At 42.3% G+C, this 26,883-nt stretch overlaps 1 protein-coding gene across 4 annotated transcripts in view; it reads right to left on the bottom strand.

The window, feature by feature from the left end:
* ERCC5 (ERCC excision repair 5, endonuclease) overlaps positions 1–26,847 on the bottom strand; it is a 31,081-nt gene extending 4,234 nt beyond the window's left edge. The window contains exons 1-12 of one of the 4 annotated variants that reach the window (XM_082366083.1): positions 23,499–26,847; positions 16,624–16,799; positions 15,586–15,701; positions 15,068–15,154; positions 13,931–13,991; positions 11,683–11,826; positions 9,517–9,724; positions 8,053–9,177; positions 6,230–6,477; positions 5,754–5,873; positions 5,370–5,583; positions 3,445–3,589 (exon numbers count right to left, since the gene is read on the bottom strand). In XM_082366083.1, coding sequence (XP_082222209.1) covers positions 3,445–3,589; positions 5,370–5,583; positions 5,754–5,873; positions 6,230–6,477; positions 8,053–9,177; positions 9,517–9,724; positions 11,683–11,826; positions 13,931–13,991; positions 15,068–15,154; positions 15,586–15,701; positions 16,624–16,799; positions 23,499–23,586 — 2,732 coding nt within the window. In that variant the 5' untranslated portion in view covers positions 23,587–26,847. Of the gene's footprint in view, positions 1–3,444; positions 3,590–5,369; positions 5,584–5,753; positions 5,874–6,229; positions 6,478–8,052; positions 9,178–9,516; positions 9,725–11,682; positions 11,827–13,930; positions 13,992–15,067; positions 15,155–15,585; positions 15,702–16,623; positions 16,800–17,882; positions 23,442–23,498 lie in introns of those variants that run through there. The other 3 variants (XM_082366080.1, XM_082366082.1, XM_082366081.1) reach the window with 3 other exon arrangements.
* Positions 26,848–26,883: the final 36 nt, after the last annotated feature.

The raw sequence follows: 26,883 nt of genomic DNA, 5'->3' as shown, positions 1-26,883 counted from the left end.
ATCCGTATTATTTACCTCCAGTCAACTACAATCAGGAACCAAGAACATTTAATAAAATGTAAAAATGCCAAGAAGATGTTAAATTTTTAAAATGCAGAATATAACTCTACATCAAGTGTGATCCCAATACTGGAAAAAAAAATGTATATATGCGGAGAAAGAAAGAAAAAGTAAACAGAGATATTTAAAATAATAAAAAACACTAACAACTGTTATTTTACCGTGTGCTAGGCAATGTTCTAAGCGAGGATACAGCTGTTACTTTTCTTTATGTTTTATTCCTTTTTCAATTTTTCCATTGTGAGTATAAATCACTACAGTGGGTTAAAGCCCATTCTTTGACCCTCCTCCCAACAAGAAGTGGGGTCCATGTCCCTTACCCTTGAGTCGGGCAGGCTCCGTGGCTGAGGAAGGGACATTGTGCCAGGCCTTTAAAGACTGCAGTTTCCACTTCCTGTCTCTTAGAATATTTGCCTTGAAAGCAGCCAACATGCTGTGAGGAAGCTCCAGCTCGTGAGGGGGTCCAGATGGAGAGGGTCCAGGCCCCCCGGGCCACGTGCCGGCCGACAGCACCGCCTGCCAGCCACGAGCGAGCCACCTCACGGGGCCCCTCTAGCCCAGCTGAGACGCCCCCGACACACCTGGCACCAGGAGAGACACCCCCACCCTGCGCAGCCTGATTGAACTGCGGATTCACGAGCAAAATCTCTGACTGTTGCTGTTTGAAGTCACTGAGGTTTAAGGTAGCTTGTAATGTGGCAACGGACAACCAGAAAAATTTACACAATTAGGATAAGTAAATGGCATAAAAGTTAAAAACATAAATATAACCCTCTCCAATCTACGCACTAACGGAACCTAAAAAACCCTACCTCCGGGGCTTCACATACTCATTGGTCTCCGGACCTGACTCACAGGCTTGGTCTCCACCAGTGCTGCAGCTCAGCAAGGCAGGAGTGCCATCTAGTGTCCTAACTTCAGTCTTCGTGCAGGATCAAAATGCAAAAAGGAAAAAAAAAAGATCTATCTTCATCAGTTTTAAAATAGTGCTCAAGAGGGCGCTGGGAGAATAGCTATAATTCTCCCCTACTCTCTTGTGAATTTTCATCTCTGAAAGAGTGATCGTGATGGCCAGCCTGGAAGAGCAGCACAACACACTGCAAGCTCAGCAAACCAGAAGGATCACCCCTCCTTCAAGCAAGAGGGCCAGGCGCTTGAAGGTGAAAGGCGGCATCTGCCAATCAATCAGCCGAGCTCGGGGGACACAAGAGGGAGCCGCAGCGACTGCGGTAAAATTGAAGGGTTTGTGCCCTGACCAAGCCAGCGGAGTGGAACTGCTGTTCTCTGTTTCTGGGCTATTTGGGAATTTGGGCTCAGGATTTTCAGATCTCATTTCCCCCCAGGAAAATCCAAAATTTTCTGTGAAATCTCCCCCAATTTAAATGTTGGTAGCCCACTCAAAATTAAAGAACATACTGTGTAGGCCAACGCGAACACAGCTGGGCTGAACTCAGCCTGCAGACTCAGAGCAGCTCTGCTGTAAAGGGGGACTGGCGGGCCAGGGTCTGGTTAGGAAAAGGGAAAGCAGAGAAGAAAGCAAGGCGACACACCCTCCCAGTCTAACTGCTCTTCCACTGTCTCCGTGCCCTTTAACTGCACCCGTCCTAACCCTGCAGAGCCAGGCAGGCGGGGGCAGCTCCTATCTGCCATCAGCGAGCTAAAAGACCAAGGCAGAAATTGCTAGAGCTGACTAAAAACGTAACCATTCAAACAGCAACAAACGAGCAAGAACCGTGGAGAGAAGAAAAACGGCGTAAACAGGCATTCACTAGATCAGCATGGCAAACTGTCAACAAACATGAAAAAAAATTTACTCTCGCCAATAACCAGGACACCAAATCGAAAAGTTAGATACCATTTTCACTTATCCTAAAATAATAATCGGATAAGAACTCAAAGACATGTATATAAAGTCACTCAAGGCAGTATCTGTTTAGACTTTTCAAAAAACCAGAAATAACAATAGGCATTTGATTAAATTAGTTATTCATGATACATCAAAAGACTCCTATGGAGTCATTAAAAACAGCAATGTAAATCTATGCGTCATTGATAATATGCGCTGTTCTATCACCAAATGAGTTGCAGGTAACATAAAAAGTATACAGCATCGTCCCATGCTTGTAAAAAAAATAATAATAATAACAGACTTATACGAGTATACTTGTGCGTGTGTGTGATTATATATAAAATGCATGTGTATATTGTGCATTGAAAAGACTAACACTGTATAAACCAAAATGTTATCTGTAATCTTTTTAATTCATATTTTGTCATTTTTCTAATGTGTGTTTATTATTTGTATAAAAGTTACTTGTACTTTTGCAAGTTATCTACATACCACGACTTACAAGCAACCTAACAACGTACCTCCAGTATATACATTTCCTCAACAATAAGAAAATTATGAAAAGAGAGATGACGAAAGCAAAAAATAAAATACATCGCTACGTGTGCTAAGGCTGGAGGACAGCAATCATTTAAACAACTTTGTATTTAATTCTAATCACTGAATCTTCAGACCAGAACATCCCGAAATTTTTCAAACCAGGAGCTACGACTGGACAGAACACTAAAGAATCATTAAATCAGCTACTGCCAAATAGTATCCCATGTCAAACTGATGATTAAAAGATGCCATCACAACCTGTGACTAGACGAAAAACCACTGAATTGGACTTTAAAAGAGTAAAATTTATGCTGTGCGAATTATTTTTTTTTTTTTTAAAAATGCCACCAAGGAGCAACCTTAAGAAAGAACTACTTTCACAGACAACCTCGTAACTAGCGCCATCTCGGAATCTCCAAAAACGAAGAGTGTACCCCAAGTACAGCACAACTCTGGGTTCCGGACAGAAGGAGACGCCACCACTGAATACATCAAGTCTACACGCAGAGAGAAAACGTTCCTGGCATACAGCCCCATGCCCCTGTCTGGCCGACCTCCCTCAGAACGCTCGGCACTCAGAAGTCCGAGCACGTGGATGCCTCTCCGTCGCCCCCAGGGCGCGGCAGCTCCTTGAGGACACAGCCTGGGGCTCCGTCACCTCCCCTATTCCAGCCTAGCACACTGTCTAGCACATAGGAGCTGCTCAGGAAATATCTGAATGAATGAAACGGTAACCTCTACACTCCCAGGAACTCCCACTGGACTGGCCATGTATCCTTAAACTCGGATAAGCCTGGCACCTCTAAAAATAATTGCCTATGATTTCATCAAACTCTAGAAAAGGGAAAACAAACTTTAGTAACCGCAACCATTACCTCCTCCTGTTTTCTCAGGGAACAATGATTTGTGACAGTTCACGACGTAAATAATAGTTCTGTTTAATTTGGGTATTTATATATAAACACCTGAATTAAAGAAATTAAGAAAGGACTTACGAGAATCTTAGGAGAGGTTCCAGGCCATGTCCAGGGAATTCATTGAGAATTTCCATGGCTGTAACACAACCTACAGTTGGTATTCCTTCTGTATAATCACTTCCAAGCAAATAGGCCAAATTTATTAATTTGTTCCGGTCCAATCCTATAAGAGTAAAAGTTATTATATATTTTTCCACTTTTTATTTTATAAACATTTATTACATAACATTTATAAACACTTCATTATATAGACAATATACATGTATATATCCTTATCCAATATCCAAAGGTATCTCTCTTTTGCTATTTGAAATAGATTCCTTTTTTTTAAATGGCATTGGGCTTGGATTTTTAAAGTTTCACGCATCCTTGCAGTTTTAAATGCCACATAACCTCTGACCCCCAAATTTGGCCCTCTCACCGGGACCTCTCCTCTGAACCACAGTCACACACACTCAACTGGCACCTTAACGTCTCCGTCGGGATGTCTAACGGGCATCTCAGAGACAACACGTCCAGACCCGGGTCTTCACGCCCGCAACACCCGCACCTGCTCCTTCCCCCGTCCCACCAAGGGAAGGTTGTCTCTCGGGAGGCCCTGGGAGTCACCTGTGGCTTCCCCTCACCAAGGCCAGCCCACTCCATGCGCTGCTGCGGGGGTGGAGGGGGTCATCCTTGACTTCTCCTCCTCTCACATCCCAACCCAATCTACCCGCAGAGCCTCTCCACCACACTCTGGACCTACTGGATTTTGGTCTCCTCCTTCCTCTCTGACCTCACCTCCTGCCATCCTCCTCCTCGTTCACTCACACTGGCCCCTGAAATTCGTTTCCCGGGCCTGCCGTAACAAAGTGCTCAGACTGAGGGGCTGAAACAAAGGATTCATTTCCTCACAGTTTTGGGGACTAGGAGCCTGACCTCACGGTGTCGGCACGGTTGGTCCCTTCTGAGCCTCTCTCCTTGGCTGGCAGACGGCCGGCTCTCCACATGTCTGCACGTGGTCTTCCCTCTGCGTCCTAATCTCTCCTTCTTACGAGGACACCAGTCGGACTGGATTAGGGTCCACCCTAACGACTTCATTTGACCTTAGTCACCTCTTTAAAGAACCTATCTTCAAACACAGTCATACTCTGCGGTACCAGAGGTTAGGACTACAACACATGAATTTGGGGGAGACACAATTCAGCCCGTAACTATCTCCATGCTTCCCTAGAACACACCAAGCAGGCTTCTGTCTCAGGGCCTTTGCACGTGCCAGTCCCTTTGTCTGACATGCTCATCCCCACGGTATCCATAGCACGTGCTTCCTCTCTACTTTAGGCTCCAGTCCAAAAGGTGCCCATTAGTAAAGCCTTTTCTGACCACAGAGGACATGCACTTCCTGCGACTACAGGTCACTCTCGCCTCTCTTTTACTGCTTTGTTTTTCTATATGGCTCATACCACTGTCAAATTATGATTTATGTATTTTTTTACCATCTGTTTCTCCTGCTAGACTGTTTTATTCTCTGCTGTTTCCCCACTTCCCATTGCCAAGAACAACAACTGGCATATAGGAATCGCTCAGTGTGTATTTGCTGAATCAACGGGAGGATGAAGGATCACTGCCAGAAACAACAAGGACCATGAGGCTCATGATTCCAGGGGTGACCTCCACCTGTCTCCCCACTCTACCACCTTTGGTTTACTCTGGAGAGCTCAGGTAACCAGTTAGAGCGTAACCAGGCCTGATGATTAAAACTGCAGAAAATGTCTGGGGTTTTAATTTCTTAGTTCCAAATTAAAAATCGTATTCTGCTACAGAAGCAAAAGATCGTTTATATGAAAACTTGTATAGATCTACCATTTCCATTAATGCACCGAATTAGCTCCTTGGAAAGAAAGAATTCATACTACAAATTCTGAAGGTAAATTTCAGAAAGCAATCGTCCTCTGAAGTCTTACCTAATTGGTTGTGAAAGTCCACATACTGGTAATATTCTACAAACTTGTTTTTATTAAAAAAGTTTTTATAGACATGCCGTGCTCCGAACAGCCAAATGTCACTGTCGTCAGTGATCGTTCCGGAAGTTTGATCAGTCAGATCCAGGATGGCGCACTGAGCTTCTGCTTCCATGGGAGCCTCGATGTAGGGGATGCCGAAGAGGCGAAGAAGTTCCTGAAGAGGTACAGACACGCGATGACCGCTGCTGGAATGCGGGACCTGGCCTCCACCGGGAAGCGGGGGCAGTGCTTAAACAGGTAACTTAACGCACGAGTCCTCGGGGAGTCTGATTAAGGAAAGATGTCGGTAGGTATTGTTCGAGGACACCCAAGCTGTACACCTACCTGGCTTTCCTGGAACATCTGTCCCGTCACAGTAGCGGCGACCCGTTCTTGCTGCTGTTTTTGAGCTTTCAGTGAATTCTGCTGTGTTAAAAGGTTGCTCTCCAGCGTCTCCAGCTCCTCCTATAAGATAATTTGGTTTGTAGATAATTTTATTAATAACCCAATTAAGTTCATTGGTTATAAAAAGCCTGTATTTAGTCTGACTGAAGTTACCAATAAGCTTTTTCTCCTTATGCAGGTTTCCGCTTGGATTTCTGAGCAAGTCTGTAATACCTCTGGAGTTCCCTCACTAACCCACACGGGAAGTGGACACTATCCCAGCCAGCAACCTCCACAAGAAAGGAGCCATGTCAGCAGGAGTAAGAAGATGGGTGCAAAGAGCTATTATGCCTTCATCCAGCAGCTCCTTAAAAACTCAGAAGCTACTTAACCTGGCTTCCTCAGCAATGAGTAAAAACACGATGTCACGTTATTACCAGGTCAACATCTTGCCATTCGTTGAGCAAGTCGTCTGCGTCTTTTTCAGTTTCTTCAGGTGGCTCAATGTCCACGGCCTCCCTCTCAGAGTTGTCTCTCGGGAGGCCCTGGGAGTCACCTGTGGCTTCTTGCTTCTCAGTTCCTACTGGTTCCTCTTCACCTTGTCCAGAGGGAGGTCTGGAAGCTTCGTGTAACTCAGCTTGAAGTTCATCACTGCTATTTATACTCTGCACTTCGATGAAACTTCCTGTACCAAAATAATAAGATCATTTTGTCTATAACTAAAACATTTAAATTACCCTGAAATCATCAAGAGCTTTCCAAACTATCCTGAAAAATGTTTTACCCTAAAAAGAAGAGATTTAAATGTCACAGAAAACATGTAACAATAGTATATTGTTATTAAATAAATTTATTGATAAGTGCCTGTAACTTCAAAATAAGCCTTTTCAATTAGACACACTGGCACTGTCTCTGAAATTAGGGACCACGCTCTCAAACATTTGCACATTTGCTTTATACAAAAACGTCCTCTGAGTTAACTAATATTGTTTTGAAATTCAAAAAGAACTACCAGGGTGTGTACACAATCATGGAGTTTTTTAAAAATGTTTTTATGCTATTTCACTATGAACACAGCAAAGAATAACGCTGTGACACAGAAGAAAGAATCCTGAATAAGGACACAGAAGAAATAGCTCTTCCTCTTCCACTTCTTTCCTTCCTCCCTTGATGTCCTTTCTTCTCTTTAAAAAGCATTTATTGATTCCCTTCCTTCACTTCAGGGGGAGGAGTCTGGATCTGAGGACACACTCAGGACGGAGGGGCTGGGACCAAGGGGACAGCCAGGACCAAGGAGGAGGCCAGTGATATTGGGAGCTGGATACACACAGAGACTGAGCAAATAAGTAAATACACTGAAGATGGCAGAAGGTCCCTCACTGTTAGACAGGGAAATTATAAAGACGGCAGAGTGCAGAATGAGATCTGGGATGCTGGAGAAGAACTGCAGATACGCGCGTGAGCTCACGGGTGTATACACAGCCCCAGGAACAGGTGCCAGGGTTGGGATTCAAACCCCATCCAGTGGCCCCAGAGCCAGAGCTTCTTGGTCTACACTGCACTGCTCTCTCCCGTCTCCACCCTCTGGTCACCTCTGCAGGGGAGCTGAACCAAGAAGGCCAAGTGTCCCCCTGGCTCAACCTCACCCGGGAACCGCGTGGCAACTCAAGTTTCTGGCCGTTCTACACATGTCCACAAACGACCACAAAGACACTACCATGAGGACTGACTCTGGGGTTAGATATAAATTTCAGTGAGTAGGCAATTTTGCAGATTTGAAATCTGTGAAAAATGAGGATTGATGGTACATAAGCATACATAGATATAGACATATAATATACATGTGTACATATAGAGAGCGAGAGAGACAGAGAGAGAGAGATGATAAAGCCAATGTGGTAAAATGCCAGCCACTGAGGTCCTAGGTGAGGGAAATAGAATGTTTTGAGATACTTTTTCAACTTTTTAAAAGTTGTTAATTATTTCAAAATAAAAAGTTAAAAAATTAAAGGGAAACTCACCTTTACCTTCTCCAACTAGGGCACTCCCTCCCTTTAAAAACAACAACGAAAAGAGTAGCCAAACAGCAAAGGTCAAGATTCCATTACTAGCTGTGTGTCCTTGGCAAAGTCACTTGACTTTTCTGGGCCTCTAGTTCACCACCTGAACAATGTGGATCTGGACTACACTAAAGCACCTCTCGGTTCCTGCAGATGCGAATCCTACTTTTCTTTATCTCTAAAAGAGCACAAGCACTTACCGTCAGATTCACTTTCTTCAGAGTCTGTTTCTGTTGGTTCCATGGACGCTGGAACTGAAATTAAACCCTGGCCTGCAGATTCAACGGTCTCATGTTCTTGGATGGTTTTCAAGAAATTCTCATGCTCTTTGGCATTAACAGATGTCACGTTTCCTAAGTCACTTATTGTCTCTAAAGGGACACTTAGCGTATCACTCGATTCTTGCAAACTGACGGTGCCTTCAGGAGCAGGGTTTTTTTCAGATTCTGTTTCGTCATCACTTGAAAGAACAGAGGTGTCATGTTTACTCTCAGGTGGAAGAAGAAGACCTTGCCGTAGCTCAAGCACTTTGGTATACGTTCCACTCCTTGACACGGAACTTGGACTTGCCGGAGGTGTCGGTATCCGCTCTGGTCCGCTCTGGAGCCCAGGTGCATCCCTGGGTAGCACCACAGTGTTTTCCAAAGGAACTGACTCTTTTCCATCCTTAACTGCAGCCTCACCGCTTGTCTGAAAGGCTTCCTTCACCGGGGGAATAGACGGCATCTGCTCTTTTGGCACGCTAGAGTCGCTGCCTTGACAAAAGGCAGTCCTCGGTAAGTGAGCCGATTCTGTCCGCTCTTTTTCGGCATCAGCGCTGGTCACAGGCTCCTCTGCGAGGCTCACACTGGCTGCGTGAGACGCTGCTGCCAACGGCGCTCCTTCCCCGTCTCTCATTTTAGGTCCTTCCTCAGTCTCCTCATCAGAACTGCTCTGGAGCGGTTTCGGTTTTCTCGCGCCTGCCCCTCCTGTCCGCACGTCGCTCCTGGCACGCACTGTCACGTCTTCATCATCGTCATCGAGAGCTCTCTGAATGGCCAAGAGAGTCAGCGGCGACACAGAACCCGCACGGGCGGTGGCGGGCGCTCGCCTCTCATGGCGCAGCCTGCAGGTCTCACTCTCTGGCTCATCTTCTGAGCTGCCGCCCAGCAGGGCCGCCTGCACGGCCAGTAAGGTTCTCGGGGAAGGAGGGGAGGCGTCAGGCTCTTCCTTTGGCTCCAGCTTTTCACACGAAGATGACTTCAAGTCAGAAGACCTGCTGTGCATTTCACTGCATGAAGGAAGAGACTCTGAATCCACTTCTGCAACTTTCTTCGCTTGAATACCTTGAGAAAAATTAAAATATTCTCACTATGTAGTTTTACAGTGTGACAACATGCTTCTAGTTAGATGAATAAGAGCATAGCGGTTCTCATAAATGAACTTATAAATTCTCATTTAATCAGCAACTAAGAGTTAATTCGTTAGTTAATTTTAAAGTGGGTTGGTATGATACTACTTAATACATTAATAGCTATATACATTTATTATTGCATTAATAATAATTATAGTCAATAAATTAAGTAGGACTTCATTCATATTATCTGGGGGTGGTAGCTTACAGAATTCAGAGACATGACATATTTTTGGTTTTTAACCGTCAAATAAGTGATGGTACCTGATACCTTTAATCAAGATGTAATGTGAAGTATCTTCAGAGACCACCCTCCTTGACTCTACCTCCTTCAAAAAGCCTCCTTCATCTTCATATTGCCTTTGGATTTGTCCTGAATGTTGTTGATTCATTTCCTTTTGGACATTTTCTATGTGTTGGTTTAGATAGTTTTTTTTAAGCAAGCCTTTGAGCTGGTACTGTGAAAAGTCATTGGACTCCTAAGGCAAAATAAATAAATAAAATGATTTCTTATATTAAATACAGATAGTATTCCCATATTTCCATCCTTTTCCCACAAAGGGGATAAAGAACAATTGATTTTTTCCATTGGTGGTACTTTCATACTAGAAAAGTAAAATTTGAATAGTAGGAAAAAGCTATAATTGCTTTGTTAAAGGATAATCTTTCAAACAAAAAGAATTGGGCAAAAGAAAGGAAATCATGGGTACTGTTTATGATTCCATCATTTACTCAAAAAACATGTATTGAGCATGTGATGCGTGCCAGGCACTGTGACATGCTGATTCTGGCTAAACGGACAATCTTTTAGAACGCAAGTGAAGTGCCCAGCACAGTTCCTGGTCCACAAAAGACACACAATAAATCATTGCAATCACAGTTATTAGTAATACTTAACATTTATAAATCATTTCCTGAGTAAGACATTCTTCTAAGTGTTTTTAAATATATTATCCCATTTTATTCTCAACCACCGATGAGACAGACGTCACTATCTCCATTCCACAAATGAAGAAACTGAGACTTAAACAGCTTGAGTAACCTCTCCAGAGCCGCATGGCTAGTAAGTGGTAGATCTGGGGTCAAAAGCAGGTTACCAGGGCTTCCCTGGTGGTGCAGTGGTTAAGAATCTGCCTGCCAGTGCAGGGGACACAGGTTTGAGCCCTGGTCTGGGAAGATCCCACATGCCGCAGAGCAACTAAGCCTGTGCGCCACAACTACTGAGCCTGCGCTCTAGAGCCCGCGAGCCACAACTACTGAGCCCACGTGCCACAACTACTGAAGCCCGCGTGCCTAGAGCCCGTGTTCCACAACAAGAGAAGCCACCGCAATGAGAAGCGTGCACACCGCAACGAAGAGTAGCCCCTGCTCGCTGCAACTAGAGAAAGCCCACACGCAGCAACGAAGACCCAGCGCAGCCAAAAACAAATAAATAAAATAAATAAATTTATTAAAAAAAAAAAAAAAAAGCAGGTTGCCAAGCCTTATACTAAATTGCTCCTATTACTATTACGATTATTACTCTTATTCCTTACCAATACTACTATTATCAATTTTGCACTTGCCCAATGTTCAGACAATGCAAAGGTCCAGCCTGTATGACTTAGAACTTCCTTTAGCTACCAGAGGGACGGATCCAACAAGCTGTGTGCCATCCTACCCTGGCCTACCCATCCCAGAGGCTCTGTGGTGGCAGAAAGAGAAAAAATGGAGCAAACCATCAGGACTGCCTCTCTTTCTCCCATCCTTCCCACTGTTGTTTACATAATCCAAATTCTATTTCCTCAAAGACCAGCCAGAGATCCATTTACACTCAAGAAACAAAATGCTGGATGGATAGACTGAACCTGGATGTTTCCCCTGAAACAAAAATAAATTTACTTCTGTCCTTTGGATATCATTTCTGTACACCTTAGCATTTTCCTATGTTCACGTTCTTCGTGGAAAAGCAGAAAGGAGTGATGGGAAAAGAAACAGCTCCTGCCTTTTTCATATTTTTCGTATCAAAACATGTTAATATTCTACAATGTATATTATGGGTTAAAATAACTTTTATGAACTAACCTAAGAATTGAACCACTAAGCATACACTAGGCACTTACTATGTGAAAGATACTGAGCTGAGTGCTAAAAATACAGAGGGAGCAGGGTAGGCACATTTGGGTGCTAAAATCTAAAGAGACACTACAAGGTGCTGTGAGAACACAGAGCAGGAGACAACACCTGGTCTTGGTGGAAAATCAAGAAAAGCTTCTCTGATTAAGTATTTATAAGTTCAAACTTATAAATGCATGTTTCATAGGCTCTCGGAGATACACAAATGCCGTTTGCTGTAAACGTATATTGTATAAGTAATGCTTATCAATTTTCTTTTTCTAATGAAAAATTTTGCTGATATTCTTAATTCTAAGCATTAATGCGCTGTTGTATAGTTTACCTCCGGCATTGCTTCAAATAATGTTCTTCTCCGCTTGGTAAATTCTTTCATATCAGTCAAGATTTCATGCTTTATTTCAGGGGGCAGGCTGCTAAAGTCTTCAGACTCAATATCTACTGCATGAGGATTCTGAAAGAACGCCTCCTGTAAAGAGTAAAACGTAACACCATGAAATTTACACTTTATACACTTAATTCTATTCACCATGACAGATTTTTTTCAGTGCTTATATCATAAACAGAGTTCTGCATAATCTACAATAGGCTAAACACAGTTGTACATTATCTGCCATAGGCATCAAAGTGAATAGGCAGATTAGGGAATGTATCCATTCACTCATTCATTCATTCAAAAGAAAAAAAATACTTGCCAGGCACTGTTCTAGGTGCTAAGGAACTACGGAGATCATGCCAGCTAAGGTCCCTAACTCTTAGGAGCAGAAGAAGACACATGATAAAAAAATAAATGAACAAGATAACAATGAGAAAACAATGCAGGTTAATCTGATAAGAGAGTTAATTAGAAGAACAGAAAGAGAAAAAACATTATTTGATAGAGAAGACCCCCCTAGAAATAATGACCTGCCAGCACGGACACAAAAGACACCCAAAAACCTGCTCTGGGACAGAGCATCTCAGGCTGAGGGAACAGCAAGTGCGAAGACCCTGAGGCAGAGATGAACCTTATGAATTTGAACACTATTTACAGTCCCCTTAGTTAGATAAGCTCTGTCTTGCTCTTAACCTAAAATCAAAAGTAGTCATTAGTAAAGATAAAGTAATACAATTTGCTCTCTTGTATGTATGCATGTTGTGTGTGTGTAAACCAGCAAGCACTTAGGACAGGCCAGTCATTTCACTCAGAGCTTCCCATGTTTTCCCTCAGGAATGCTCCCATCGTCCCTACGAGGAAAGCATCAATATTATTGTTCAAAAAAAAAAAAAGGAAATAAAGCCTTGGAGAAGTTGATTTGTCTAAGATCTCACAGCTAGTGAGCTATGAGACCTGGACTTAACTGCAAGTCTTTCTGCCCACAGGGTCCACGGTCTTCACCAAGACTGTGCTCACTTGCTGCATTAATAATGCAGGACCTTCACAAGCTGAAGAATCTTGCAGTTTCAGCTCAAAAGTCTTCTACCAGACATACCAGAATAACGTGAACGTACAAGAAACGGTGAGCTTGGGAATCAAAGAATGCTACCCGCTCTTCTGAGAAACGTGGAAAAAATTTCAAAAACTTGTACATGCAGCACCACCTCAACCTGTAAGCAAGTTGTGCGTTAAGATACGCGTGGCGGTGGCTCTGCAACCTGTGCACGGTTCTCTGACGCTCCTGCTGCCTAGCTCCCCTCCCAGTAAGTGGGGGCTGGCCCTAGCCAGCTGCCAGGGAACAAACAGCACGCCGTGGAAGCAAGGCTGCGCACCTCCCACAGCTGGCCAGAAAGGGCAGCGCGGGCCCTGCTGGCACTGCCTCTTGGGCTCCTGCCCCGGGAACACAGCGCCACGCTGTGCCGGAGCTCAGGCCACACGGAGAGGCCACGGGCGGGGGTTCTGGCTGACAGGTAGCGTCAGTCGCCGGGCACACAGGGCAGGAGGTCTTTGAGGGGCTCCAGCCCCAGCTACCGTCTGACTGCACCTACATGGGAGACACTGAGAGGGAACTGCCTCGCTGAGCTCATCAACCCCCAGAACAGAGAAGATGATGATGATAAAAGACTGTTTTCACAGCACTAAGTTACGCAGCAATAGGTACCACAGCCTGTGCATGAACATACATCTTCATAAATATATACATACACACATACCCTTGATACACATACACATACCCAAACACACACACACACACACACACACACACACACACACACACACACACAAACACAGGTATTCAACTATACAGGGGCGGGAGGGGTACTAATATACAGCAAAATGTTACTAGAAGTTATTCATGGGTGATAGGCTTTCCATATTTTTATACAAGCATTTCTTATTATTTCTATTTATTTATTGGTTGGTTGTAAAAGCAAGATGGCTTACTTTGGATGTCGAGATATGCATAATTCCATACATATAAGTCTGTGTGTATTTTATATGTACATACATTCACATGCACAGCCCGTAAAGAAGGTGTCTGTCTTTATTTTTTACCAAGAACATTCATAAATCCATACTACCTCATTAAAATTATTCATTTGCATGTTATTCATTTCAAATAATAGAATCCTGAATTCAAAATTTATTTAAATACCTGTAATGCCTGTTTTTGATTCATTCTCTCTTGCCATTCTTTTTCATCCTCCTCTTCTGAACTGAAAGTCAAACACACGTTTATAATATCTATGATTTAATGACAACTTACAAAAATATTTCTTGAGTGCAAGGTGCTGCTAGTTACGGGAGCTACAACAGTGAGTAAGACGGCAAGAAGTGTGCCGTCCTCGGTCTCACAGTCTGGTGGGGACACCTGTAAGCGAGCGATCATAACATGACCTCATATCTCCCATCACCAGGGCAGAGCAGGTTGCCGGAGCTGCAATTAGGGGTCACCTCACCCCAGGAGCTTTGTGAAATCTCCTGCAGTTACACTGCCTGATTAAGGGGTTGAAGTTTTATCCTAGAGAAGGAAGAATCTAGGAAGTGCTTTAAGCGAGGAACTGACAACGTCAGATTTGGGTTTAGCAGGTTCTACACTACCAGCCAGACACTGGACTTGGCAGGGAGGGGTTCCCGCAGAAGGGTACGATCAGAGATGGAGACACAGACAGAAGTGTGGAAGCCAGGACGGTAACCTGGAGACACGATGATGGCCGCAGCGGTAACTCACAAGCTGTGTGGCCTCACAGGAGCCCCGGGAAAGGAGTGGGGGAAGGACAAGCTGGCCCTCCACCTGCACGTCAACCAAAGAAGCCGCTGAGGACTGACGGCTAGCCGGAGGGAAGAGCGCACAGGGGTGCCCGAGGAAGAGTGGCCAGAGAGGGTCCCAGACATCAGGCTGAGAAATGCAAAGCAGCCGCTGGATTTAGCAGGGAGGACGTCGTGTGCAGACTTTAGTGATGGCGTGAGAGAGAAAACACCGGGCTGAGAAGCAGGTAGAGACAGCTGGTGTCAGTGAAGTGTAAGAAAAACCAGAATCCACGTCTCCACGAATTCTAAATGAACAGTGCTAGCACAGGCTCCAGAGAATGAAAAAAAAAAACCACCACAAACCACCAAAACACAAAGGTAGTAAATAAAAAGTTTGGTCTTAAAAAATATTCTAAAAGGTGTCGAGAATGCGTATTTCAGATGCATTAATTCCCACATGCCTTATTATATAGATAAAACAGAAAGGTTTAAATCTGTCTGAATACAGCAATAACATTTTTTAAGTAGTTAAAACATTTACCTATTTTTCTCTGCCTCTTGTAAAGGTGGCAAAACATAGATGTCATCTTCTCTTTGAACTTGAGTAAGACTGGGAAGTGCTTCCTCCCTGAAAAGTACACAGAGACTTCAGCAGAGATCACAGGAAACAGTATTCTGAGAGTCAATAATACTCCCCAGTGATCACACAAACGCTGACAAGGAGCAGAAAAGGGGAAACGCAGGGGTGATGGGTTCGGCCCCTGCCGGCCCGGCTGCCGGGCCGCTGGACGAGAGAGCAACCTCCAGAAAGAGGGGACCTGGTCTCGGCGTGAAGAAAAGCGTTCTGAGAGTAAAACGTGCAAAAGCAACGCGGCAGCTTGCCTTTCTCGTGATCAGAGCTGATTCTCACAGAACAGAGAGTTTTCACAACTTCAGTCAACTAGGTCAAATGGACACCCCATTGATTCCTCTCATTAGGGAAAGGCAGCCACAAGAATCTGATGCAAAAATTTTAAATGTTTAAATTAATCTTTAAAATTAATGTAATTCCCCTCTTGCCTTTTGCTTTTTAAGGCAGTTTTGATAACTTGTCTTTTCAAAAATGTTTTCAAAAGCTTCTCGGTAGTTTTTTTGGAGTCAGTGGTTGCCAAGTCCTTTCTCTGCCTTCTTCTAGCCTGTGAAAAGAAAGGATACAGGATTTTATTTCAAGGTATTAGTATATCAAAAACATTCCTGTGGGTTTTTTCCCTAGAGAATTTGGTTTGTCTGAGTTTTCAGACTACAGTTGTTTTGGTATCTTCTCCTAATTACCGTATGAGTGAATACCTTCAGGTTTTTGCTGTGGAAAGGACACCCAGAGTTTCTAACTAACGAGTACTTAATGGGCTGGTTATCATACAATATATTTGGGAAGCTATTAATTTACTTTCAATTTCTTTTAAATGTCCTTTAATGTCCTTAAGAAGCCTAAAACTTAATGATATACAAGTAAGTAAATGCTTCCCTAAAGGGATTATTACAATAATTAACTAATTTCTTCTTTAAAATGCCACTGTTAAGCCAAAACCAATTCCCGATATTAGTTTTTATAAAAATACATTACTGGTATGTAACTCTGTCCTTCCACATCCAAGATTATGTCATAAGAAATCCTAAAATGTATAGAAATATCTTGTAAGAAATGTCCAAAACAGGGAAAAATGGAATAGTCTCGGTGCTTACAGTTTAATACAAGGCAGAAATATCAAAACATTCTTTTTATTTCTTCTTTTTTAACTGAGATAAATTGCCCTATAACGTTGTGTAAGTTTAACTGTAGAACACCTAAGAAGACACTCTAAAGGGAAAACTCTCTATTGTAACTTCAGTAGTTTTATTAAAAGTTAAATATTATTGCACCTCTGATATACTTTCAGAAACAAACCTCTTTTAAAAGAAAAAGTGTTTGCTCAAGATAAATGTTTAAAAGTTGAATTAAACTGGATATATGTCGAAGTTAAGTCTTGACTTCCAAAATTCTAAGGAGGAAATTTAAATTGTATGTGAACTTTTCCTTCTCTCTAAGAACGCACGAAGAACACAACAGGTGACTCTTACCAGCGTCTGTTTCTTCAGTAGTGGAGCGTCCCCATCAAACACAAAAACAGGGCGAATTCGAAAAAATAAGAGTTTGCAGAGCCGATGGAACAAAGTAAGAAGATGAGCATTTTCCATTGAGTTCCCGTGGCGATCCCGAACTCCTTTAAGTGCTTGGTTTAACCAGATGCTAATATCTAGAAGGATTGTTAATGGAAAACACTTTGCAATTTCTTCCCTCACCCTCACAATTTCAAATTCCTCATGTCTGATGCCACCCAAACATTAAAACTGAGCACTCATCACAACTCACTTGAAACTGAAAAATGGTTAGCCCTGATGGAATCTACCTAAAATCAGTTAACTTTATTTGGGCCCTGTTATCACTATTTACATTCCGAATTTTAAAATCTTACATAGACATATGTCTCCTTTAAAAAGTCTCATCGCAAAGAAGTGCTTCTTTAAAAAAAAAAAACTAATGATCTGTATGGAATTTTAGTAAATTAACACAACTTTTTTGGAGAACAATTTGGCAATTCATAGCAAAAAAAACTTCAAAACTTGCATTCTATTTTATGTAAGAATTCCAATTCCAGACATTTATCCTCAAGAAATCATCATAGACTTACAATAAGAGTTACTTATAAGACGGCTTGTTTATAATAATGAAAATACTAAGAATAAAAGTTTTCCAACAGGTCTTTTTTTAAATTAGATTATGATATAGTGATTTGCTGGAATCCAAGGGTCCCTTAAAAATGGAAGTCGCAGAAGCACATGAGGCAGAGAGTCACAAAATATTATTAAAGGAAGTAAAACAGGTTACAAAAGTATGGAAAATATAATTCCATTTTATAACATATGCAATATGCTAAATATAAAAAAAGACTCGAAGTTCAGACATCAAAATATTAAGAGTAGTTGTCTTCTGATGTGATTACCTAATTTTTCCTTCTTGGAGTCTTCTTATATTTTTAAAATTTACTAAAGAATGCTCTTTAACAGATTATTTTCTATTTGTTCATAAGAGAGGGACACAGCCCTCTGCCCGCTCCCCTGACCCACCAATAAAGCGCTGACTTCGGCAGTGATGGCCCTCGGGCCCCCCCCTTTCCTCCTGTCTGCACCGGCTACCCAGGTGACGTCCGCCCCCCATACCACAGCCCACAGAGCACCGAGCTCCACACATGCGCGTCTGCCCCAGAGCGCTCTCCTGACCCCAGGTCGGACGGCCTCGCTGACATCTCTACTTGATGCCTCAGCCGTTTCAGACTTACCACGATCAAAACTGAACTCCGTATCTTCTCACCAGGCTGCTCACGCCCCCATTTCAGTGGATGTCACTCCCATCCACCCAAGCCAGAACCCTGAGCACCATCCCATGTACGCCTCCACCCAGCCATTGCCAGGTCCTATCAGTTCTACCTTTTAATCTATCTTGAAACTGCTATGTTAGATTTCACCGACAGACCTGTAGTGAAAACCCTTGGAAAGCTCCCACTGCCTTTAGAATAATATCCAAAAGTCCTTCCCACGGCCTACGAACCCTGAATGATCCGTCCTCTGTTCACCTCTCCTGGCTCAGCTCGAGCCACTGGGCTTCTCTCAAAACCTGGAAATCGCTAAGCTCCTTCCTGCCTCCAGGGTCTCCTCCTTGCTCCTTCCCCAGCCTGAAAGAGCCCCTCCCTCTCTGAGCCTAGAGATCCCCTACTCTTAGGTCTCACTCTAGGGGTCACGCCCTCAGCCGAGACTAAGACCTCCTATTCAAAACCACCTTGCTTATTTCATAGCAGAAATGTTTCTACGCACTGGGGATACAGTACTGGACAAAACAAAGCGTTTGCCCTAATGGAGTTCACAAGCAGTTGGGGGGATCCAGACTGTGAGCTCCATGACATGTGTAAACCACACTGCTGGGCACTGCTCTCCCTCTCAGAGCACACAAGAGGCAACGAAGACCTGCTTTCAAATGAGATGAATGCTTGAATATTTAAATGAATGTACATTACCTAGTTACTCCCATAAAAAATTCGGCCCATCAACAATTAACTTAATAAACATTACATAAAAAATAACTAGTGGAGAGCAAGCTATTACTAGATTCATTCCTATAATATTTGAGGGCTACTAGGTGCCAGGCATATCTGAGATCCTAGGGATAGAACAGTGAACAATACAGCTATGAACAAAACAGATAGGGCCCCTACCCCTGAGAAACTTGCATTCTAATGGGGAAGACAATGAAAATCAAGTATAGACGTCTAATACATTAGGTTGCTGGTAAGTGCCAAGAAAGAAATAGAGCAGAGTAAAAGGACAAAAGTGTGATTGGTGGTCAATAGCTCTTTAGTTAGGGAAGTCCTATCGGAAGAAGTAACGGAGCCCTGAACGAACAAACAAGAGGAACGAGGGAGAAAACAGTGGGGCAGGAGGTACAGCAAATGCAAACGCCCTGGGACAGAAGCAGGCTTCCGTTTAAGGACAACATGGCAGGTGCACGGCCAGAGGAGCAGTAAGAGGAAGTGATGGGTGTATATAGTCACTGGAAGGTTTCTAGAATGTGACTGAAGGATCACCTCAGTGGACATGTGAGGAATAAACTATAAGGAAGCCAGCTTTAAACTAGTTACAACAGCCCGACTGAAAGCAGAATGCAGTGGTGAGGAGGATGAGAAGTGGTCAGAAAAGGATCCATCCTGGAAGTAGGATCTGGCATTGGCTTAGCTCTGTATTGGGTCAATGGTGTTGTTACTGGGTAAATATTTCTAATTGGCTTGTTTCTGGTTGCTACACCGTTGTATCGGATGGAGTAAGTTTCTACTTAGCCCATTCCTTCAAATGTTATAATCAAAGAGAAAAATATAATTTCAGATCAGTAGCTCTCAACTCTGCTGTCCTCTGAAACCAGATATGAAGCTTTTGAAACACAGATTGCTAAACATAGGTACACCTAAAATTCTAAATCATAGAGATTGAGATTGGACTTTTTTTTTTTTAATTAATCACAGGTAGTGCCAATTCTCAGCCAGGGTTGAGCGTTCCAGCTTAAAATTCTTTTTTTTTACACTCTTTGACATAAACCACAGCAAGATCTTTTTTGACCCACCTCCTAGAGTAATGGAAATAAAAACAAATATAAACAAATGGGACTTAAAAGATTTGCACAGCAAAGGAAACCATAAACACGACAAAAAGAAAACCCTCAGAATAGGAGAAAATATTTGCAAATGGAACAACAAAGGATTAATCTCCAAAAGATACAAACAGCTCATGGAGCTCAATATCAAAGAAACAAACAATCCAGTTAAAAAATGGGCAGAAGACTTAAATAGACATTTTCATCAAGGAAGACCTACAGATGGCCAGGAGGCACATGAAAAGATGCTCAACAACACTAATTATTAGAGAAATGAAAATCAAAACTACAATGAGGTATCACCTCACACCGGTCAGAATAGCCATCATCAAAAAATCTACAAACAATAAATGCTGGAGAGGGTGTGGTGAAAAGGGAACCCTCCTGCACTGTTGGTGGGAATGTAAATTGATACAGCCACTATGGAGAACAGTATGGAGGTTCCTTCAAAAACTAAAAATAGAACTACCGTATGACCCAGCAATCCCACTACTGGGCATATACCCTGAGAAAATCATAATTCAAAAAGAGTCATGTACCACAATGTTCATTGCAGCTCTATTTACAATAGCCAGGACATGCAACCAACCTAAATGACCATCGACAGATGAAAGGCTAAAGAAGATGTGGCACATATATACAATGGAATATTACTCAGCCATAAAAAGAAATGAAATAGAGTTATTTGTACTGAGGTGGATGGACTCAGACTCCGTCATAGAGTGAAGCAAGTCAGAAAGATAAAAACAAATACCGTATGCTAACATGGAATCTTAAAAAAAAAAATGGTACTGATGAATCTAGTTGCAGGGCAGGAATAAAGAGGTAGACATAGAAAATGGACTTGAAGACATGGGGTGGGAGGGCGAATTTGGGGTAAAATGAGAATAGCATCGACATATATACACTACCGAATGCAAAAACAGTTGGCTGGTGAGAAGCAGCAGCATAGCACAGGGAGATCGGCTCCGTGCTTTGAGATGACATAGAGGGGTGGGGTAGGGAGGATGGGAGGGAGGCTCAAGAGGGAGGGGATGTGGGGACATGTGTATGCAAATGGCTGATTCGCTTTGCTGTGCAACAGAAACTAACACAGTATTGTGAAGCAATTATACTTCAATAAAGATATACTATAAAAAAAAAATTTTTTTTTTTAATTTTATTTATTTTTGGACGCACAGTGCAGCGTGTGGGATCTTAGTTCCCCGACCAGGGATTGAACCCTTGCCCTCTGCAGTGAAAGCACAGAGTCCTAACCACTAGTCCACCAGGGAATTCCCGCAGCTTGAAATTCTTAAAAAAGAAATATGCAGAATTAGGCAAGCTGAAAATATTTCCATAATTTAATTTGTCTAATTTCAATAAGTTTATAAAAGGCAACATTAAATTTATCCCAGGACTGGAAAAGTTAAATTTGCAGCCAAGCCAAAAACCATTTTACAGATGAGACCCAAAAGACCAGTAACATTTTGAAACAAAAAATAAATTACTTTAGTTCTATTGTTAGGTGATGTAAAATTTAATTAACCCCTATTAGTATGCAAAGCCTAAAGAGACTGTAAGATTTTGTTAATAGAGTTAAATGTATTTTACAAATGTTAAGGTCCATAAGAGACAAAAGTTTAATTATTAATTATTTATTATTTGACACAAACACTTAGATTGCATAAGTAAACAAGACACTCATCTAGAAATGGTAAAAAGACCAAATTATTTTAGGGATCCAAGAATAAATTATGAACCTCGTATGTCATGAGTAATTTCTTCATTAACAAATAAAACCAAAAAACCTGAATATATTTCAGATACTTGACTTGGAATTCCCATGAAAATGAAACAAAGCAAAATCAATTACAGAACAGCAAACAACTAGTCTCCTTTTACATATATGTATATATGCATATATATATACGTATATATGAAGTTACCATTGTAACTACAGTACCTTTGACAGTCTTCTTTTAATAATTCATTCTTTCAGAAAAGCCTAATAACCCCATGAAAATGACTTCATGTCCCAAAAAAGTTTCTGAGTCATCTGAAAATAGATGATCTAAATTAAATTCTTTACCTTTATTTTGGACAACTTTCTAAAAAATCAGAATGCTGAACTTCACATCACATCTCAATTGTTTTACAAATTATAATTCCTCATACGGGCTGCAACGTAAACTGATCTAAATCTTTGCTGAAGTTTTAAGGGTTCCTGACACTGAAAAATGCTTTCATTCACATGTACAATATATATTGATAGTTCTGTGAAGAAAATCTTCAGAAAGCAGTAATTTGAGAAACCACTAGAGGGCAGCAATAGCACTTGTGCTTTAAAAAAACTTTCCCACAAGCTACCTGGCATAAAACTTTTAAGCCACAATTCATTACGGATGTATTTCAAGATGACTCACATTGCAAAAAACACAATCATCATCATCATCATCATCATCACGTTACTTTATTTAAAAAATTATCAACGCTCCATTATGTATAAGTTGTCTCCATACTAAAGTCAACGGCTCCTTTCACTGAATCCCCATATCCTCTGACAGTGCATTTACCACGGGACAGTAATTATTACATGACTGTCTCCTCCACTCCGAGTGGAGATCCTAGGCTCATAGGTTCCCACTTAGGGAACTGGTGTAAGGTACCCCCAGCTTCTGGAACACAACAGACACTCAAAAAAAGAAAGAAAAGAAAAAGAAAATGAAGACTGCTTAATGAATAAAAAGATCAAAATGTCAGAAACAGCCTTCACATGTTTTGGTAATGAAGAAAAACATTAAACTCCAAAGGCACAAACAAAACCAGCCAAACATGCACACAATCAACAGTCCTTAAAATGTCCATCATAGAGGCTGGGAAGAAAATAATTCACTGCAGACCTTTTGAAATCTTTTCAGTGTTGTACTATACGAATTTCCTATTCCAAAACACATAACAAAAGATAACAAAAGTTACTTTAAAAAAAAAAAAAAAGAAAAGGTCAAACACTTGCCCACACTTTTCTTCCTCTAACATACATAAATAAAGCAAGACTCAGGACAGCAGGCAAAACTACTGGTCGGAAGTCCACTTCGTTTTCTCCATGCTGACCTCCCTGTCGGGATAACAGATTTAAAATTTACCATACTAGCAGCGCCAGACACTATTCTATACTTCTTTCATTTAAATAACCCCTTCATTCCTCACAACAACCCTGTGTGCAGAGACTATTATCACCTCCACTTCCCGGATGAGAGAACTGACGCATACACAGGCGCAAAGCACCGCCCCTAAGTGATAAAACAAGACTCCAATCCAAAGCTGTGTGACTGCAAAGCCAGGGGAAAGTAGACACTTAGAAAGCAAAGGGGGGAGCGGGGGTGTTAAATTGGGAGATTGGGATTGACATATACACACTACTATATATAAAATAGATAACTAATAAGGACCTACTGTATAGCAGAGGGAACGCTACTCAATACACTGTAATGACCTATATGGGAAAAGAATCTAAAACAGAGTAGATACACGTATATATATAACTGATTCACTTTATGGCAGAAACCAACACAACACCGTAAATCAACTCTACTCCAATAAAAATTAATTTAAAAAAGAAAAGAAAAGAAAGGAAACATCCCAAAGAAGACCCTATAGCTATCCCCCTGGGTGAGACCTTCAGCCTAACAACGCCCCTCTGCGCCCCCTGGAGAACTGAGAGCAAAATCCTGGCGCCCATCATGCATCCCTGGCACCGACGCCCGGAAAAGGATACCCACGGCAAGCACCTTCCCCTCCAGCGTCTCCGGGTTGACCTGCCGCCCGGAGCACTCCAGCAGCTTCCAGAGCCCCTGGACTCCCATGAGCGAGGTGTGCCCTCGGAGCGCGTCTCGCGGGCGGGATCGCGGGAGACCTTTCACTCCAAGTCTTCCACAAGGGCCTGCACCACCGCCCCGGACCCCGAGAAGAGCTCCCCCAGCTCCCACCCGGAGAAGACTGAAAACAACCAGGAGCGCACAGCTTTCCAGGGGAAACCGGCCCCGGTGAAAACCGCACTTCTCAGAACCTGACACGGCCTCGCCGAAGAAAGACGGGACCAGAGAAAGTCGGAGGCATAGAGGAACAGGTCCTCGTCTCGCCCAGGGCTTTGGCCCAGATTTCTGCACTCCTAACAGACGACCAGGGTGAGGGGACAGCTCAAGCGAGATAAACAGCCAAAAGACGTCTCTCAGGCAACCCGGGTCTCCTCTGGCGGTGGGGGGCGCGTAAACCCAAACGAAATGGGGCCTCCCGGCTTCCGTTTAATACGTCGCGCAGGGCGGAAGTCCCGCCTTCCCGCGTGATGTATATCCGCTGCGCTGTTACACTCCGGAAGTGAGGGAGTGGTTCGGAATTCGTGTTTATGTCGTGTCGGCGACCTGCTTCTTCCACGCTGGCATCTTGTTGCGGTTAAATGTTGAACCCATACGCAAAGCGTCTGCCTTCAGAGGTTACAGTTTTCTAGGTGCTTTACCGGTATCAGTTTCTTCCCACTGAGCCGCCACTTGTGAAAACTCTTAATACTAAATATTGTTTTACACGTGAAAGATGGACCCTTTGATTGGTGTTTGTAATTAATAAGTATTTATTTGTCCGGTAACTTGTGGTAACTAGGTGGTAACACGATTTAAAATCTTAACCCTTGAAACATAGTCTTCTCCGGCATGTAAAATTTAGGAATCCACGGCATGTAGGTCAGAAATAACAAACTAATTGCCAGATTAGCACCTGGGTAGACGGTGGCTCGGACCCTCGGGCTGAGATTCAGATCCCGACCGAACTACGTTATGATGTTTATCGTTCAAGTCGCATTTGTTCAGAGTTCGTCTCTTCATCTGTAAACTGAGGGGGCATAAAGCCAGTCTTGCAGACGGTTTTAAGCAAGGATCAGAGGTACTGTTTGCAAAGTACTTACCACTAGGAGTTAATAAATGATAGCGTTATAGTACGTATTGGTTCAAATTTGGACTGTTGAAACTAGATTCAAAATCAGTGAAAAGACTGACTAGAAATCAGTTTTTAGCAAAGCTATGTTCTTGCCCAAACAGATGGGTTCCCAGTAGCCAAGTTCACTTGGCCTAGTCACAACTAATTTTCTGTCAGGGATAATCCTGACAAAGTACTTATTTTCATTTCCTCAGTGTGTAAAGTAATCCCCAGAACTGTTGTTCCAAAATGTTTTTTTCCGGAATTAATATAATCGCCTGTTCAATTTTTGTCTCCCCCACCCCAGTAGTTTACAGTAGACTGTAAACTTATTGAAACCAAGAACTATTTTGTTGACGTATATACCCCATTCCTGATATTTAGCAGGAATCCTATAAATGTTGCCTAAATGACCACTTTCCCAGCCTCAAGTCTAAATCTCTGCAGGGCATCTTGCACCCTGTTGAAAGAGAATTTCCTCAAGCCAGGCAGATGTTAGTTCAGATCCCATCTGAGCCATGTAATAACCCTGAGTTATGGGCTGAATTGTGTCCCCTTCCAAAATTCATATGTTGAAGCCCTAATCCCCAGTACCTCAGAATGTAACTGTTTGGAGATAGGGCCGTTTCAAAGTTAAGTTAAAAGGAGGCCATTAGGGTGAGTTAATCAGTCTGACTGATGTCCTTATAAGAGGGAATTTGGACACCCAGACACTAAGGATAATTGCACAGAGGAAAAACCATGTGAGGACACAGGGAGAAGGGGGCCAGCTGCAAGCCAAGGAGAAAGGTTCAAGAGAAACCAAACCTGTCAACACCTTGATCTTGGACTTCTATCCTCTGGAGCTATGAGAAAATAAATGTGTTGTTTAAGCCACCAGTCTGGTATTTCGTTATGGCAGCCCTAGCAAACTGAGACATCCTAGGATCCTAGGCAAGTTTCTTCACCATTGAGAATCTGAATAAAATGGAGATGCCACTTCTTTTGTGGTTGCTCTGAGATCAGTGACTTAACATGAAACACCTAGTGGGTAATGGTGCTCAAATTAGTTTGTTGAGTGAATTAGGGGGAGAACTCTGCGGGTAAAATTGAAATACAGAGTGTGACTGGATTGTAGAGCACCTTGCCCGAGCCCCTCCAGCGTCTGGGAGGAGGCAAGCTGGGGAGTATTATAGATGCTGCACCAGCTTGGCCTGATGATGCGGCTTAGTAGCGGGAAAAGTAACAGTTTCAGGATTTGATCATTTTTTACTACCTGAGAGCTGGGTAAAAACAAATAGCCAGTGTGAACATCTGAGTACTACAAGTGCTTGTAAAACCAGAGCAACATTTCTTGAATACAAAATATTTTTTTAAGGAACAGCAACTAAGAAGTGTACATTTGATTTGTAAGAAATTGGTTCCTTTAGATGCTGTTTAAAGGGCTCTCCATCAAGATTCTGACAGGAAAATACACATTGTTTAGGCCAATAATAATAGCAAGCACTTAAAGAGCAATTCCTATCTACAAAGCACTGTTCTAAACACTTTACATGTATTAACTTATGTATTCTTCAAAACAATTCGTAAAATAGATACTATTATCCCCCTTTTACCAATGAGGAAATACGCACAGGAAAAATCATCTTAACTCGCCCAAGGTGATACAGCTAGTTAGTGGAGAACCAGTAATATGAACTTTCATTGCTTCTATGGAGACTTCTAAGAAAAATTGACCAAGAAATTAAATATGACAGGAATGTTACTAATCTTGAAAGAGAAAGGTGCGGTCACTTGCTTACACATTCTGGAAAAGCAGTCCCTGTAAGTCTCGGTGTGCTCTTAATAACTGCCAAACTTGTAAGCCAAGGTATTAAGTGATTGGATATATTAAGACATTTATAAAAGTTGATTATGGCCAATAAGCAATACGTATAAACTCATCCTCTTTTTCCTAGATGTCACTATATTCTCTATTTTATGTTGCATTCGTCTCCTTTCTTTACCAATCTCTTCTCTGAAATATTTGGCTGAACTATATGCAATTGCTGATATTCAACCATATTTGACCTACAAAAATTACAGTTTAATTTGGTTCAAGCTAAAGAATTAAGTTTTCTATTTCCTCTTATAAAGTCTTAACAAAAATCTAAAATTATAGACATATGCATATTGTCTCACTGATCATAAAAGTCAGATAGATGTTTCTTATACTA

The sequence above is a fragment of the Balaenoptera borealis genome (assembly GCF_965194805.1).
Source record: "Balaenoptera borealis genome assembly, chromosome: 18".
In the NCBI taxonomy this organism is placed as follows: domain Eukaryota; kingdom Metazoa; phylum Chordata; class Mammalia; order Artiodactyla; family Balaenopteridae; genus Balaenoptera; species Balaenoptera borealis.
Note: the sequence above shows the minus strand (reverse complement) of the source record. Positions and strands in the feature narration are given on the sequence as shown.